This window comes from Cololabis saira, chromosome 10 (assembly GCF_033807715.1).
Source record: "Cololabis saira isolate AMF1-May2022 chromosome 10, fColSai1.1, whole genome shotgun sequence".
Taxonomy (NCBI): domain Eukaryota; kingdom Metazoa; phylum Chordata; class Actinopteri; order Beloniformes; family Belonidae; genus Cololabis; species Cololabis saira.
The window spans coordinates 38,919,989-38,938,221 of record NC_084596.1 but is presented as its reverse complement, the minus strand read 5'-3'; the positions used below and the strand labels follow the sequence as shown (position 1 = coordinate 38,938,221).

At 38.6% G+C, this 18,233-nt stretch overlaps 1 protein-coding gene across 5 annotated transcripts in view; it reads right to left on the bottom strand.

Moving 5' to 3' along the window:
• Positions 1 to 2,425: 2,425 nt before the first annotated feature.
• The window catches only part of map4l (microtubule associated protein 4 like), a 127,160-nt gene continuing 111,352 nt past the window's right edge, over positions 2,426 to 18,233 (bottom strand). For 3 of the 5 annotated variants that reach the window (XM_061732855.1, XM_061732859.1, XM_061732856.1), the window contains 5 exons: positions 15,833 to 15,925; positions 12,502 to 12,583; positions 12,308 to 12,417; positions 11,907 to 12,099; positions 2,426 to 9,692 (listed from right to left, as the gene is read on the bottom strand). In XM_061732855.1, the coding sequence (XP_061588839.1) occupies positions 9,688 to 9,692; positions 11,907 to 12,099; positions 12,308 to 12,417; positions 12,502 to 12,583; positions 15,833 to 15,925 (483 nt within the window). In that variant the 3' untranslated portion in view covers positions 2,426 to 9,687. The remainder of the gene's footprint in view (positions 9,693 to 11,906; positions 12,100 to 12,307; positions 12,418 to 12,501; positions 12,584 to 15,832; positions 15,926 to 18,233) is intronic. The other 2 variants (XM_061732857.1, XM_061732858.1) reach the window with 1 other exon arrangement.

Genomic DNA, 18,233 nt, shown 5'->3' with positions numbered 1-18,233 from the left:
CGTGGCATTCACGGCGTTTACAGCAGCAGCGACATGCTGCCACTCACTTGCTTTCTTTTTATTGGTAATGCCGCTACTGTAACCACCAAATGTTGTTTTTCTGGCCTCCACCTCATCCACGAGCATCTCGATCTCAGTCTCCGCGAAATTTCGCTTTCTGGTCTTCCCTGCCATGATTTTTGAGTGTAAAACACCATTGATCGGCAGGTTCATTTATATGCAAATATAGTCGACAGGTGCTTTGCATTCACCATTCTTGGTGAAAAATGGGTGTGTAGAGGGCGGGATATGAGGCGGATTCAACTGCACAACCTTCCAGCTGGAATGTGATTTATAAAGCGAACATTGCCTGCAAATGGTTTTATAAATCCAGATTTTTTTGTTGCGCCCGCCATTTTCGGCTTTTTGGGTTTACGTGCAGTTTGATTTAGAGGGATGGTTCACTTCCTTTTAAAATATTTGTGGCAGGCTGAATGTAACGTAAGGATTGCGTTTTCATTCTGCTTCCAAAGAAAGAGGATAATGTTAAATTAAAAGGAGCCCCTTTCACATAGAGGGTGCAAAGCGCAGACCGCCGTCGGCAATCCCATTCATTGTGTATGTGCTACCGTGGCGCAAGAGCAGACCGCTCCATCGCCGAGCTCGGCGGCCCGCAAGAGGGCGCCTGCCGCGGGGTTTGCGCTGCGCCTGACTGCCCGAATTGAACATTTTATTATTTCACCGCTTAAAGCTGCTTTCACATAGAGCGCGGTTTGCAATTTGCTAGGCGACCGAAAAAAGTTTTTCCAGTCTGGCGCCCTTTTCCCACTTGTTTGGACGAACAGTAGCCTGGTTTGAAAAATGTATCTGTCCCTGCTTCAAAGAAAAGCCCTGGCTTTAGTTCTTCTTCTGAGGAGGAGGAGGAGACAAGCAGCAGCAGCAAGGAGGGTATGAGTCCATGAAATCCTCATGGCAAGACAGGATTTGGGGGAATACAGGCTCATTCGGGAGCTACAGCTCCATGATGACCACTTCCAGGGGTCCGTTTCACAAAGCAGGTTCAACAAACTCTGAGTCTAATCCTGAACTCTTAGTTGATCTACTCTGAGATCGGAAACTCTGAGTTTTCGGTTACAGAACAGCGGATTTGAGGTAATTTACTCAACTCTAAGTAGTTTCACCTGGAGTTAAGCTCGTGCGTGAGGGAAATAAAAAGCCATCATCAGTAGAGCGCTGATACAAGGATTCACCATGGCAACCGGCGACAACAAAAGAGCAACATACTTTTTCTTTTTTTTCTTTTAAACTTTATTTATCATTTCAATTTACAAAATCCCTTTGAGGAAACGTTAGTTTGCATCTGAAGATCCACGTACTTCACGCCGTGTCCTTTTTCACCCAAATGGAATTAGAGATTTTAATACGCGCATACGGCGAATTTGAACATGTTTTTCAACACCGCAGCACAGAATAATATAAAATTAATTTAACAGATCTCCACATCAATCACCTGCAATCCTGTGGAACCCCTTGATGGCTTGGACAGGTTTATGTAGGCTTGCCACCCGTCCCTTGAAATACGGAATTGTTCCGTAATTGGGAATTAAAAGTTGCGTTCCGTATTGAACCAATACAGACACATATTATGCCAGCAGGGGTCTCCAACCCTGGTCCTGGAGAGCACCTATCCAGCATGTTTTAGATCTTTCCCTGCTTCAGCACACCATGATACAAGGAGCTGTGTCCGCAACAGAACTGTCCGGACCTTGATGACAAGTCAATGACGACCATTGATTAGAATCAGGTGTGTTCATGCAGGGAGACACCTAAAACATGCTGGATAGGTCTCTCCAGGACCGGAGTTGGAGACCCCTGTATTATGCTCTTATTTATTCATGTAATAATATACAGGTGTATATATATATATTATTACCATAGGTAATAATATTGCCCTTTGCTCTTAGTTTTCTTTCTATCTGTGGCTAAAAGTTTAAATAACATAATCATAATCATATCTTATCATAATAAATGATAAGAAACAAACTGAAAGTACCAGACTCTGGCTCTTTTGAACACTTGATTTATTCAATGCAAACATCTGTATTGGGACAGTTTTTTTAAAAAGAGTTTAAATCTATGTTTGGTCTGAACTACTGTAGGTCTCGCACGCATACATCCATGCATGCACGCACGTGCACACACGCTCATCAGTAGGAGTACAAACTTCGCTACCCATTGATCTGTGGCCATCGAATAACTAATAATCACTATGTTTATTGTAACTAATAATTGCAAAATGTGTTTTAACTAATACTACAGTTATGCTCAAGAGTCCAGATAACAATCTCTGGTGGTCAGTCACGGAGTTAAAACCCAAGTTAAGTATATACAATAATGTGTGGAAAAATAATAAAAAAATGTAATGACAAAGCAGCGACACTGTCCAAACTTTTGCTCATCTTTTTTTTTATTTCATGATTAATATTCACATCACTAGTTAACAATTAATAACAACGAACATCTCTTTCATACCAAATATTCAGAATTGTAGGGGGAGATGAGCACTACCTATTAGGAACGAATGTCTCTAACAACCAGCATTTTTATTGTTGTCTCCTGCATGCTCTTACTATGGTGTTGTGCCCTACACAATAATACAGCACGCACTACAGAGGATCCACCCACAGCACTGAAAAGAAGACTTGCTTGTGTGCTGTCTCTGTTTTCATATGTAAGAACTGGTATGCAAAGGTAGGCAAAAGATCAAAATACAGCTTACATTGTACAGTTTTACACCATCTTTTAACTTTATCAGTGATTTTACTGACTGGCCAGCAATGGCTAAACATTTGACACAAGTACAATCTGCTGCTTTTTCAGTGCTGTAGTTCTGAGAAGCCTCTGTAGGAGCTCCGGGTACATATCTACCAACACTCCAACTTTAATTTTTTACTTAAAGAATTCAGGAATTTTTAACTTTGGTAGTTAACAGAAATTGGTCCAAAATTTCATCCGTTTTTTTTTTTTTTTGCCATTCAAACTGAGAGGATAATTTGGTCCAATACTTGTCTTAATTCAGTCCCGTGTTGGTAGGTATGTCAAGGTGTCACTATAGGAGCAGTCTAATACAGGAAACGACATAATACCACATGCCAAAAGACAAAAACTGGTTATTGTTAGTCTGACTGTAGTGGAAGGCAGAACAGAGAGCTGGCAAGTTCTAGTCAGTGCATTTCACGCCACTCATATCGCTAACCTCCTGTTTTAATAAACCCAAGTGTTTTTACTCTGCAAAGCCTGTGTAGTGTAATTCATCAGGTTCATGTTTACCACGACCTCACACTGCCTCCCATCCTGCTGTTCAGTTTCAGTCGGGCCGTTTGTGTTTCTATGTGTCACCTACTGTATCTTCCAGAACAGAACAGAGACGCACCTCACACATGTATTCATAGTCTTTGCATCTTTGATACATTTTAAAAACATTCTTGAAATATCAGCAGCCCTTTTCTGGGTGGAAAAAAGGCAGACTCTGAAAAAAAGCAAAAGTACACTTTCCCTTTCTTATGCTTTCCGACTTGTTATAATACCATGATTAAGCTAAACAGTAACAGGTTTATGAACGTGAACGCTTAGCCGGCAACATCCACAACACCCTGTTAAGAAGTACAATTTTTTTCTTTTTTTTCTTTTTAATTAATATGAGGGATAAAATGGGGGGAGGGGGGTAAAAACATGTTGGTATCTATATACAAGGGACAGAGTGAGATACTAGTGGAAGGGTGTTGTTCAAGCACTATATTTGGGGAATCAGACAGTGGTGAGTAGATGTCAGTGAATCCGATTATTACTCTTTGTCCAAGCTGCAAAGCAATGTTGCCCTAATCTCATAGAATACTATTTGAATAATCCCATTTTAAACCTAATCAAATCCCTGTGATTGTAGTACACTTCTTCAAAAGTTGAGGAAAATTTCCTCAGGTAGTAATGACATTTTACTGATAGTATTCAATCCAAACACCAAGAGATACTTACAACTCAAAAGCAACCTTTTCGTCTATGTCTAAGTTTCAGTGTCAGAGTCTGTGACTCCCTGCCGTCTTCTGCAGTTGATGCTCTTGTTTATTTCTGTAACTTGTGTTAAGATTGTTATATTACCCTCTTCAGAGACACAACAAATCAGTATGACGTGAAGGTGGGTGGAAATAAAAACAGGGAAGATGGTCAGTTCAACGTTGATCTGGGTTTGTGATGTCACACAACCTTGCATATTTGAATGATGACATATTTTCAGATTGAGTTGCCCCGAAATAAGGTTTTATTATCTAAACGTTTTTGTGATTTTGGTTGTTCTAACCTTGTACAATAATTCTCTTTAATGTATCAATATTTGCACATTCTCACATTTTCACAATTACTCTTAATCTCTGCTGCACACTTACACCCAATGTATACGATGTAAATATGTATAGACACTTTTAGATTGTACCTTTATACCTTTTTTATATTTTATTTTGAGCTTGTCACTGTGTGTTCCCTGTAAATAATGCTGGTTATGGCCAATAATTTCCCAATCCTGGGATCAATAAAGTACATCTTATTTTATCTTATCTTTAGCCCCCAAATTAATGATCTCAAGTAAAGATTAATATTTTTTGTGGTTATTATCCCCCTTAATAGATAAGCTAAACCATTGGTTTGTTTACTGATTACCATGGTTCATTGAACAAATAGTTAATTATTATTATTTTAATGTTTTGCACTATATTCTCTTTACACTAGAATTTGGACTTTCAGTGATGAAAAGTAGTTGATTAGCAGTGATTTTGAATAGCATATAAAAGTGCTTTTTTTATTTAATTTTTTTTTAGGATTTGACATTTAGTTTCACTTCAACTTTGAACTTCAGCTCCCATATGTGGAACAGAAGAAATAATGCAGAACCATACATTTTAATCACACTTATAAATAATTGTCCTCTGCTACAAAATCTTTCTTTGATTCATGTCATTTAAATCCATTTAAACCGAATTTACCATAAACATTCATGTGACCACCTCATGAATGTGACTTTGCAGCTTGGCCAGAATGTAAGAACCAGTGAACGTTAACGAGAACAACACAAGGGCAGACTGGATATCTGAGCATTTAACCATCAAAGCCAACAGCACAACACCGATGACCAAAGTTCCACTAAAATCCACTAAACTAAAGGGATACCTAAAGTGTTCATCCAAGATAAACAGCAGACCGCCCCTTCAAGGGGTCACACACTCTCACAATGAGCTTCCCACAAACAAAGAATGTGTTCTTATTCTTCTACACACAATCCAGTGCTTATCAAAGTGCTTTCAGACCTTTACTTTTCTGTTCCTAGTTAAAAAAAAAGGTTCACATTATCGTTATAATTTTCACATATGTTCCACCATGTGTCATGTGACGTGTGCTACTTTCAGGTAACTGATGAGCATGATTAGAAGGGAACAGTGTTAAGTACCAACAGTATCAATATCAAATATGCTTACACGGTGCTTTTAGTGGTCTAGTGTTAATTGTCTAAGCTCTTTGATCACCTGCTCACAGATTATTATGTTTGCCTAACTACCATGACTGTTTTGTTCCCAGAAGCACACACGCACAGAACACAGCTGACGAGGTTTTACCAATACACAGTAAAGCGATTTGAGTACAAATATATCACTTGAGTGCATCAAGAAAGGAACAAGACTGTGTTCAAAGTGCACAAGACTTTGGAGTTTGTTGGAGAACTGTACATGATCCATGTGATTTTGATCATATTAGCTGTTCCAGACACAACAAAAACAGAGCTAGATTAAATGAGGACAATATGAAAGTCCACTGTGGCTTCTCTAATGCTGATGTCAAGGTTTCCCAATAAGCTTTTTAGTTAAGTCACGGAGCCAGACTATCAGTGTTCCAGAGGCTAAGCAGCGCTCTCTACAGGATGGATGCAGTAGTAACACGTCACACATCTGACAACTACGGCAGTACGCCACAGAAACGTCACAAATCCTTCAGTGTTTTCAGCGGAGAACCATCCCAGGCTTCAATGTGCAGTGGGCAGAGTGGCCTTAATTCATTTTTTTCTACTTATTTCACAAATGTTTTGTTCTAAATCAAACCACAGTAATGGATATGCTCAAAAGTTAATTTAATTTCAAAGTGAATTTAACTGATACCTCAAGTTACAGCATAGGCGACTGAGAGGAATCGCCTTGACAATTAGAGGCTGAATAAATGTGTAAACTAAGTAAAAGTGGCAGCCATCAGGCCTCGTAGAACTGCGTGCTGTGACCGTCTAAAAAATACTATGCTCAAATATGTATTTCTGGTTTAGAAAACAGTTTACTTGACTAGAAAGACAGCTCGAAACTCCACCTAATGATCCAAACAACAGTATTTGCTGGTCATTCTTTTAACAGCCTCACTAAAATACTGCTGCATTCATGGCATTTTGGAGCTGGGCAGTTCCCGCTGTCCAGTGTGTTTTTATTATTATTATCATCATTTTTATTTCAACATTCAAAAATGGCATGCTTTTAATATTTTTAGTATATTCAGTGATATCCTATATAAAACAAATGAAAAATGTTGCGCAAAAATGTAAAAGATTTTTAAAAAAAAAAGACAAGACTGCATTGAAAAAGCTATTTACTTCTAACTATTTACACGACAGATGTGGGGTCAAAGATGTGCCAGACAGAGAGGCAGATAACTAGAAGCTTGATAATCTGCTACTCTAAATACTCGCTATAGGTGGTTTAATAGGAGATTTTAGTACTTTCAACCTACCAGACAAAGTCTAGTTAGTATACGTCAGTCCAAAGTTGCAAAGAAAGTTCCAACTTCAGGTTTGCCATGAATGTAACATTATTCCTCTTAATTCATAGTCTCGCTGCAGGTGAACATGCTCCTGTCGCTGAGCTATCTGGAGACTTTAGTGGTTGTCTGTCCATCTCTGTCTGTCTGTGCTTAATGTGTATGTGCAGGTAACTGGAGGCCTTCTGTGTCATGATTACTGTATTGCTGTCAGAAAGCTGGAGAGAGACACAAAAAGAGCAAATGGATGTGCCTATGTGGAAAGGGTTTAAGAATGACTAGGATAGGAACAAGACACCGACTTAGTTCATCATTGGTTTTAGCAGTGTGGACCACCAACATACGGACAGTATTAGTGCAGCGCGGAGGAATTTGTTCATTATCAGGATCAATCTTTTATCACAAGGTGCTGATTTGTGAGAATCATATCGTTGTTTGTGTGAGTGTTTATGTGTTCATGCACTAACAAGCTATATAGCTATATCTGTGTATGTGTGTGTGTGTGTGTGCATGAGTGGGGAATTATTAAGTTTCACATATGTGCTAAAGGGAGGGTGCAGCTCTGCACACCCATGACCCTTTGCTGGGGTGACGAACAGGAACATACACAGGTGTGCAAGAGAAGGAGGATGTTGTTCATCCCAACTGTAAATGATAGATCTGTATCAGGCTAGTTGCAGGTGTATGAGAGGAAGAGATGGGTCGATTTCAGCGTAAGCAAAGACTGTAGGAAAATAGAGTAGTATGTATGTAAAAGGGTTTAACCCCTCAGCCCCAACCCCAGGTTAAATCAAGTGGGAGTATCCAGACATACGGACTAAAGATTTTGAGATTATACTGCCATCATTGGTTCTTGTGGTGATTTCTGACTGTTGTTGTTTTACAATTCTTTCATCAAAGCCTGCAGTGCTGAAACATCCAGAGAAGTATGGGCTTGTGCTAAGACCATGTGACCTGGACTGATCGTAGTCAAAGTGTTCAGGTTCAGCTTCCTCCACTGAATGTAAAACACTGCATAATGATAAATACCGTGACAGGTACAGCTTCATACTTATTACACTCAGATAAGGGTAATACTCAAACCTAGGTATTACGTGGTTTAACCACAAATACTTAAACGGTTGAATACTCCAGCCGAAAGCAGCCCCGTGCTACATTTCTCAGTAATTTGCCATTTATTCAGTTTTGTTTTATTTTCTATTGATAACTGCACATAAAGTCAGTCTCTCACTGAGAAGAGAGGTAACATACACTGAGCCTATTAGAACATTTTCTGACAATCTTTCCCCTTCCTGCTCTTTTTCATTAAATTTGTGTTTTGATTTTCTTATTTCAATACATTGGTATTAAATAGAATTTGATGTTGCAACATAATTAACAGGCAATGACAGTTTTCTCCACTGTTAACACCAGTTGTCTGTTCCTTCAATGGATAGCACTGTCATGAAAGATCATTATTGATCATTGGCAAATACTATCATGCCGACTAGTCATGAAACTACTTGACTGGTATTACTTTGCATAAAACTGAACCATATATCACGGCACTGATGTATGTTCTCTATTATACTTTCTTCCATTCTCTGCTGGTTAATGTGCATGCTTGAGTCAATGGAAAGCAGTTCTCAAACGAGAGCTTCGTACACCACACCAATTATCAGTCTGCTCATGTTTGGTGACTAAAAGGTGAAGAAGTGAGCAGTTTAACTCCAGCAGTTATATTTATCATAAAGAGTCAGCCACTCATGTTGTTGATCTCTCCTTTGTGTTCAAACCCCGTGATGTATACATTTAGATCCTGCGACGGAGTGGAAAATAATTGCTTTTAAAGTTCAAAAAATTGTTTTCAGTGCCAATTCCAATTTGAGCCAAGATTACTCAGAGGATCTTCAGCCTTTTATTCTTTTTTTAATCCCTCCTCTTTCCGAATTGATGGTTACTTTCCACTAACCGTTGTTAAATGATAATTCTAACATTAGATTTCTTTGAGCTATCACTGTGTGTGATTAAAAATGAGAAATTCGGTTACATTGTAGGAGGTTTTCTATAGATCATATGCACTTATTATTCATTTTTCTTTTGGATCTTTTTGCAAGACATTTCCCTTTGTCGCATCAACAGTCAAGATTAGATCTGTGTTCTCTGTAACCATTGTGAGAATAATTATTTTAATTATAGAAACATAATTGCAATTACTTTCGAATAAACAAACCGGTGCATCAATGGCTGGAGAAGTGTTGTAAAGTTGTGTGTAATGATCTGTAGAATGACAACAATAATGAGATATCTGAGGAAACAGGATCTGTGAGAAACGCAAAGGAAAGACGCATCAGCACAGATCTCCTAACAAGGTCTGGAGATAAAGCGGGTTCCGGGATGTGAAGGCCTGTCACAGGGATGAGAGCACAGCCTCATAACAGTGACAAATGTTTAAACAGTAGTAAGAGTCAGGTTTAACAATCTATGAAAAAGGTGGCCATGCTCAGTTATCATTAATGGAGTTTGTCTGTGCTGAGGATGTAAGCTTTTGGGTTTAGAGCTGAAGCCTGTAATTCTGTGATAACAAAAGGTATTTTATCGGATAAGAAGCTGTTGAAACCCGACACAGAGACACACAGATAAACACCAAGCGGGTCAAACTCAACCCAGGGGCATTGACAGGTCAAAGGCTGGGGTTGTTTGAAGCAGGAAGCTGGCAAGCGGACCCCAGAGGAACACTGAGAGACGATCGGTCAGTTTGGTGCTGCGGTGGGCGAGATGGAGGGCGGGGCCAGAGGAAAGTGACTGCGCCGTGGTAGGTTGGTTGGTCGGTTGGTTGGCAGGTCAGTGAGCACCATGCGTGTCCTGCCAAAATCTGGAGGTCACTGAGACTCAGTCTGTTGAGAGCAAGAACATGAACTCAGAAACAAGAAACAAGAAACAAGAAAGGAAAAGAAACTCTGATGAAAATGATGCAAGATTGCGTTGGTGTTTCAATTGTAGCAGCCAGATGGCCTCTATTTACCAGACAGTGACTGCGTTTACATGCACTCAATAACCCTTTTAAAACACGAATATTGGCAATAACCCGAATTTGCACGGCCATGTAAACACCAATAACCCCTTTGAATAACCCGAATTTGCTCATATTCTGGTTTTTAAAAACCCGAATATGAGCCCTGGGTTCCTCCTTTTAAAACCCGAATATTCAGTCATGTAAATGCCAAACGGAATATCCCCATCAAACGGAACAGGAATTTGTTTTCTGTGCATGTTCTGTTCACAAGGAATCCTGGTCTTTTGAGTCCAGGAAGTTCTTCTAAACACGGAGAAACACAAGACCACGCCACACTTTTGGAGTGAGGAGGAGACTAATCACTTCATAAATGTAATAAAGGATATGAACATTTCTGCATTTGTAGACGGTAGAAAGTACCGGGATAGCCAGATTTACAAGAAGGTGAGCGAAAAGTTGCGCGAAGCAGCATTTGTTTTGAATTTGGATACAGGAAGAAGAAGCGGAAATGAGGCTAATTGCGTCATCACGTTCTCCGCTGGTTTGATCGGGATATCCCAAATGATTAATTACCATGTATACAGGGATAACCCTGTTTGTTCACGCATGTAAACGGAATATTCTGAATGTTTCAGTAACTGGAATATTAGCAATAACCCGAATTTTGACTGCATGTAAACGTAGTCTGTGACCACCTGAAGCAGGTCTATCTAAATTACAGACCGTGCAGTTCTAGCTCTTTCTGACACTAGCGTGACGGCCGTCCATCAATTATACCATGTTTGACAGCACTGTCAGGTGGGAAAAGTCTGTTCTCCTTCTGATCTCACAAACAAGGTTCCTGGAGTCTGGACTTCAAAGAGTCTGGAGGTCTGCTGCAGTGCCAAAGATGAATTTATCCACTAAGAATAGTTAGTCCTCACTCTCCAGGTTTCCTCATAATTTCATTTGAAAGCTATTTTTACCCTTGCAGCAGACATGTAGAGGAGGGAGACATTCATCAATAGCTTCTATTACATTTGTCCTTTTTGTTGTGATATTTGACTAAAGATACAGATAAACAAACAGAAACAGAAAAAGTATCCAACATGTTGTAGACTACACACAGGACCTGTAGATTTTGTTTTGAGAGTTTCTGTAACAGTAATTTCATCTGACCATGATGAACATACAAAGTACCTTTTCCGGCTCTCAGGTTAGTCTTTGACTTCTATCAGTGTCATATGAACTGTACATTAATAAGCAGACAAAGTTCCAACAAAGCAGCTCTTATTTAAATGCTTTTCAGCTTTGTTTTAAATGTAAAACAGCAAAAAGAGTCTAAATTATGACTAAAAATCAGCACTGTAAAACTTGTAAGACTAAAAACAAAAAATATATAAAATTCCTGATTTTATAACTGCAACTTTATCAACAAATTCCCCACCTATGTAGGTTGAAGACAACACCTGTGCAGTGATTTGGTTTATATTTGTGATTTGGTTTATTATTTTGGTGAAAAGTGATGATTGAGTGTGAGACTTGAAATCCCTGATTTTATCTGCATATAATATTTTCTATTTGCTTAAAAATGAGAAAAAGGGAATAATTTGATGTCTGCCTCTATATCTATTGTATAATAGTCCAATATTTTTCTATTTTCAACATGAAAGTAATCTAAAATTATTGATTTGATCAGTATTTTGTATTACAATGTGTAGGTAATTTAATTTCTTTTTTTTTAACGTGAAATTGCAAACACAGTACTTACTGCTCACTGTCTCTGCTATTGATCTCGATAGTGTCGTAACTGAGTGTATGTGCAGATGTGGACTTCTGCACATGTTGAAACATGCTACCTGATGTTTAGTGGGCTGATGTTTTGGATGAATTGAGTTGCTGTCCACAAATAAGAACCCAGCTCTTAATGTCTTCAATCCTTTTTTGAACGTCTAATATTATAACTGTGTGTCATGTGAGAGGATAACTTGATATGTGTAGCAACAGTAAGTAAAGCAGCCATTGCTTAACAAATGGTCAGGTGGTTCAAATCACAATTTAGCCCATTAGTGTTTTTTAACAGTGTGTTTGTGTCTGTGTGTGTATTTACACCCACTTGTCTCAGTGATACGTTTCTCTACATTGAGGGGCTCCCTCAGTCCAGCTCCCCCAAAAGGAGTGGGTGTTGGTTCCTTCGTGCCATTCTCCTTCGCAACGCCTCCTGGTGCTGTTGCCTTAGTAACGTCTGCCGGTGCTGTTGTGGGGGTAGCACTAGGGGGTGAAGATGTTTTCTCCTCTGTTTTCTCCTCCTGCAGCCAAATATAGTTGATGGCAAGGGCATTCACAGACAGGTGGACAGAATTTGAAAACAAAAAAAGGTGTCTGACTGAAACATACAAACCTTAAACTTGCACACCACCTAGTGGTGTGAGTGAGTGGGAACACAATGACTCATCAAATACAGAGAATGACATGCAGTTTGAGCTGAAAATGCCACTGATTGAGTTTAAGTCTGACCTTGTGTCCATTGGTCTGTCCATTGCCAAGCCCCACGTTGTCCAGAGATCCAATTTTAGACTTAGCCTTGATGTTTAACTTATGGGACTCGATCTTCACGTCACCGCCACCTGGTGTGAAGACAAAGTTTAGTGTAGAGTAATACAGACTTGGGAGGGAGGAAACCAGGGGAGAGCCTAAGTTTAAAGTCAAACCTGGCTTGTGTTTGATGTTGTCCTTGGAACCACATTTAGATGTCACCTTGCTTACATCAACCTTCTTATTCAAGATCTGCACCTGGAGGAGAGGACATAGACAAAATAATGTTGCTTATTTCTACAGCCACTTTATTTACATTAGGAAAATATCAGAATTCATCATAATACTCCACAGGAGTGGCATAAAGAGTACATCACAACAAATCCTTCACTAACTATAAATGATGCTTCATTTTCTTTTTTGAACTCTGTTGTCACTGGAGGTGCTTTTTCATTTGTTTTGTTGAGATGTTAAATGATGCTCCTTTTATGCATACAATAACAACAGCATATAACTGAAATGTAGGCACAGCCAGTTATTAGACTGTTGTGACATCATGAGTGTGTTTGTGTGTGTGTATTCCTACCCCTGACATGTCTGCTGAACGATTGAACGAGCAGCACTACACAAATCAATCTTTACCTTTTGAATGATTGATTAGATACAGCTTATCAGGACACATTCTTCATGAAATTACATATTTAAATGCTTGATTGCTCACATTAATATTCATATCCTTGTTTCATAACACACCAGAGATTTTAGGAAATACACAAAACTAGAATATGAGTGTTCAAAATCCAATGAGGTTGTTATGATTTCCTCTAAATGTGGTATTGTCATGGGTATTGTCAATCTGACATTAGCATGTCAGATTGTATATCTCCATGTTGTTCAGTGCTTGCTTACTTGAGGTGGATAAAAGTGCTGTAAAAAAGATACTAGCATGTTTTTTTTTTAATTGATTTATATGTGTGTTCTGGTTTTATAACCTTTAATCAGAAAGATCTGGGATTTGACTGAAAATGCACAAAAACACTGATTTTTGACTTTAATTTATCTTTATTTCTTATTGTGTAATTCAAAGATATTTCATGCTTTTCTTAATTGCTTTACTTATCTTATTATTATTCACATTTTTTTTCTTTTTATGACAGCAGCACATTCCCAACAAGGTTGGGACAGTTTTACCACTTTGTCACTGGTTCTTAAAACACTTAAAAGGTGTTTTTGCACTGAGGATCTGAAGTGATGAAGCATTGCACATAATTTGTCCCACCCTTTTGCAAAAATGTCTTCAATGTTCTGGAGTTGATCCTTTTTTACAAGCATTTATTGTTTAAATGTTGAAAATCATTTCTACATTCTAATAATAAAGACTTAAATAAGCATTCAGAGATTAACAAAAAGGACCATCTTATGGAGAATGAAGTATCATAAAAACACAGACCCAAATATACAGTATGTAGCCAGCTGAACTGTTATTTCTGATAGTTACGCACTGTATCACGCATATTCAGAATACGTAACTGGTGTTTTAGGTATGCATGGAGGCGCATTTCCCTCTAGTTGTCAGCGAGTTGCATTGGCAAATTTTCCAGACATTACCTTTTACATCTTTTGTGATGTAAATCGGTAAAGGGTTGTCGTCACATTTTTGTTTCAAAGTTGTCCCCAGTTTCCTCAAACTGGTGACACGCAAATGCAAATGACATTTTCCAAGGTCACCAATACAACCTCAAACCATCACAGAGTCAGGCTTTATGACATGTAGCTGATAACAACACAAACTGTCTGTTTTGACTTTGATCTGAGGCCAAAAAAAGATCCGGAATACAGATTCATCTGTCCAAAATATAGATCTCCAGGGAGTAAAGGTATAGCCCACGTGCCTCTGAGCCCAGATATGTTGATAATTCCTCTATATTCAAAGTGTGCCCATTTTTTTTTCATTTTAGCACAAAATTGATTTGAAAGGCCTTTGTTAGTTAAACCAACGTTTCCCGCAGTAATCCCCTGTCTATGTTTATATCAGATATTAATGAATAACAGTTCTTGGTGCAGTGTCATGCATTTTTGGAGATAGGAAATATCCAGTTTAGGCTCGAACCCATAAGCTGAAATCCCTCCAAATGATTTTATCTTATATACTGTACTAAAAGATCCTCTGCCTATCGTAGCTCTTCAAAAACTCAAAAGCCATTCCTTAATACTACTTTTGTTGCTCATCATCATTACAATCGCCGGTTGATGTCATCTCTTTGAATGGGAATCCATCTATTTAGCTCCCACTCTTTATTAGCACTAAAAATGAGATGTATATTAATAAATTGAATGAAGATGAGAAAATAACATGAAGCACCTTGGATCTGTACGGTTTGTAAAGAGATAACAACTTTTGTTCATAGTTCTTTTTTCTATGATGTTATGTTGTTTTGTTTTCCTGTTGTATATTTAAAACAATAATACATTAAAAAGACTAGATGAATTGATAATGAACAGTGGTGCAGATAACAAGAGGTACTGGTGGGATCAACGCAGATGTGAATATATCAATTCTTGAGAGCGATCACATGACCAAGCTGCCCCCATGTCAGGAAAATACGAGCAGTCCATGTGCTGCATCATGTGTACGGCAAGAGAAAACAAAACCTGCAGGAAACAGGGCTGCCCAGCGTTTTCAGTTACTATGTGTAGCAATGCAGTCATGATGAAGATGAATAAGAATCGTTATAACTCGAAAGAAATGTGTTTTAGTGACACAGAAGTACAGCCAGTCTTTTCAGGAATCACAAAATCATGCAGTCAACAACAGGGTGTGAAAACGTTTCTTTCGTTAAAAAACTGAACTCTGAGCTCGTTCACCTTTTTCTGTTTTATTAACTGGCCTAAGACAGCAAAATGGTGGTTGTGAGAGCAGCCAAGACATGGGACGTGATAGTGGAGCAGGTGCTTGTAGCAGATGGAAACAAAATCTGGAAGGGTGGACACACAGACCTGTGGCCAGTTCACTTAGAGTAAAATCAATCAAAAAGTGCAAACAGTGGAAGCCACTGATGTGCTAATTAAAATGCATTCAGTCCTAGTTACTTTGGAAACGATCAGCTTTCATGTGAATGTTTGATACAGGAAGAGAGGGCTTTTTAGTTGAACCCGATTTCCTCCCAACCCTAATGGATACTGAGATTACATTTTCTAAATCTGTCTACAGAGGTCCAAATAAGGATAGAGTGTATGGATAGTACATAAGACTGATTAAAATTCATCCTGGCTCATTATAATTTGATTGTTTAAGTAAGGCTAAAAATGGTCAGTCCAGCTCAAACAGTCATGTTTGAGCTGGACTGACTAAATGTGGTGTAATATGCACACAAACAAAATCTACCAACGATGAGCCTAATTTGAAGGCTTTGAACTTGAACTCCCCTCTTTGGTTACTGACAAAAGGGATATCAAGCAGATGTGATGGGGATCTTCCGGCCTGCTTCCAGCTCCAGAATTACTTACATTGCCACCTCCAGGGACATGTTTGATATTGTCTTTGGAGCCACAGCGAGAGGTGACGTGGCTGAAGTCCAGCTTTTTGTGCATTATCTGAACCTAAAGACAGGCAAGCAGACACACAAACAAGCAAGCAAGAAAGAAAGGAAGAAAGGAAACAATAAAAAGAAAGGAAGAAGGGTGTGATAGGCAGACAAGAACAGCGGAAAAGAGCAGATCAGCTTGCAGCATAAGTTGACAGGAAACAGAGTAGCCTTATGCTGTAACTATGGAAGAGGATCTGTTATTCAGTTAAATAAAAGTCACTAAATAGTTCAGGGACTGTTATGGGATAATGCAGTTAAGTGTTTAAGACATTATTTAGGAGTAGAAGTATGGCTTTAGGTGATGATGAATGAGACAGATCTCTAAAGCAAATTCTTATGAATTGTATGTACACATGCAAGAAGATGGAGATACTGACTGAATAACAAGAGAGTTCTTCCATTAACAGCGTGAGCCACAGTTACACCACAAAACGAACAGTGGAAAATGGAGCACATGCAACAAAATAATCGGCTGGACAATTGGTGATATTGCGACAGATGCTGCTTGAAAAACAGAAGAAACCTGTCTAAATATGTTTTATTAAAGGTCAACTCAAGAGTTAAAACAATCCTAGTCCTCTTGTACCTCGTTGGTAGGTCCGTACACGAATTACTAATCCACTTGTAGAGAATAATGACAGCGTGGCAGACAATGTATGGCAGGGGTCGGCAACCCGCGGCTCTAGAGCCGCATGCGGCTCTTTAGCGCCGCCCTAGTGGCTCCCTGGAGATTTTTCAAAAATGTTTGACCTTTTTTTTCCTTTTTTTCTTCTTTTTTTCTCTTTTTTTCCTTTTTTTCTCTTTTTTTCTTCCTTTTTCCTTTCCTTTTTAATCTCGACATTTCAACTTTTTTCTCGAAATTTTGACTTTTTTCTCGACAATTCGACTTTTTTCTCCACATTTCAACTTTTTTCTCAACATTTCGACTTTTTTCTCGACATTTCGACTTTCGCCATTTGCCTTCATTCTAAGACTTTTCATTTTTTGCGGCTCCAGATATATTTGTTTTTTGTGTTTTTGGTCCAATATGGCTCTTTCGACATTTTGGGTTGCCGACCCCTGATGTATGGAGATTCCTGTACAGTCCTTTTTATTTGTACTTTTTGTACACATGCTGATATAAATTTGAGTCTGTCAGAAGCTGTGTGACATTTATTTTCCCTCTGTGCTATCACTAACAGCTATTTTGCTGCCAACACATACCTAATTCTTACTACTGTAAAATATGGTTTGATTTATTTCAGACCTAATGAAAGCAATACGCTTGTCACCATCTAATAATAGACCTGGAGTTATTATAACACAGGAATTGTCCTTTAAGTATCAATCAAATCAATCAAATAACAGAGAAACCTGTTTCATTGACCTTATCTTACAATGAGAGAGAAAAGATTCAATGTAAAGATTACCGGTAAAAAGAAGGAAAAAGTCCCACTGACAGTTCAGGTCTAGCGCCATTTACATATAAATAGTCTAAATAAATGCAGCTCAATTTGTGAATATGTGTTTTTCTTCAGCAGTCTCACTTGGTAGATCGACTTCAAATTGTAATTAAAGCTGCAAGCAAACTTGGAAAGGAGATGTAATATTGTAATGGTTGTGTATTTACTATTTGGGTAATGCATTAAGCCTTACTACAAAGTAAACTGTGTGATAAATAACAAGTCACCCACACACACAGTTGACATAAGCAGAAAGTGTACTTTGATCCTAAGACAATATTTGCTACCAGCATCTAAATTAGTTTCTGCTGCAAAGATGGGTTTTCTATAATTGTGGCATTTTAATACGTTTCTTTGTTTTGAAATTGCATCTAAGAAGCTACTTGTATTATTAATAGCATGGTGTGGGTGGAAAAGATAATTTATTGGCAGTATTCTTACCTCCTAATGACTAATAAAACATTTCATTTTGATCAAGAAAGCTCGCTGTTAGTCCAGAGGAACCACTCTAGAATAACGAGTAACCCCCCCCCTCCATTTAACCTCAGATAATGGAAAATCCTTCCTATGCTGCAAATGTTAGACGCCTTCCTCCAATTACTGTGTTTTTTTTCCAAGTCTCCTTCTCCTGGATGAACATGGCATGATGACGCAGGTGGCACCAGCAACAGATGACTCACTGAGCAGTTAGCACGCATACATATCACACGTGAACACATGCACACACCGAAAGAGCAGCAGCCTAGAAACAGCTTTTTCTTCTGTAATAGCAAATTATAAGCGCTCTAACTGATTTCAAGCAGGATTCTACAATATCCCTCAAACCAATAATACTGTACTACTAAAACATCCTTGATGGGATGCCACAAGTTGAAAGAA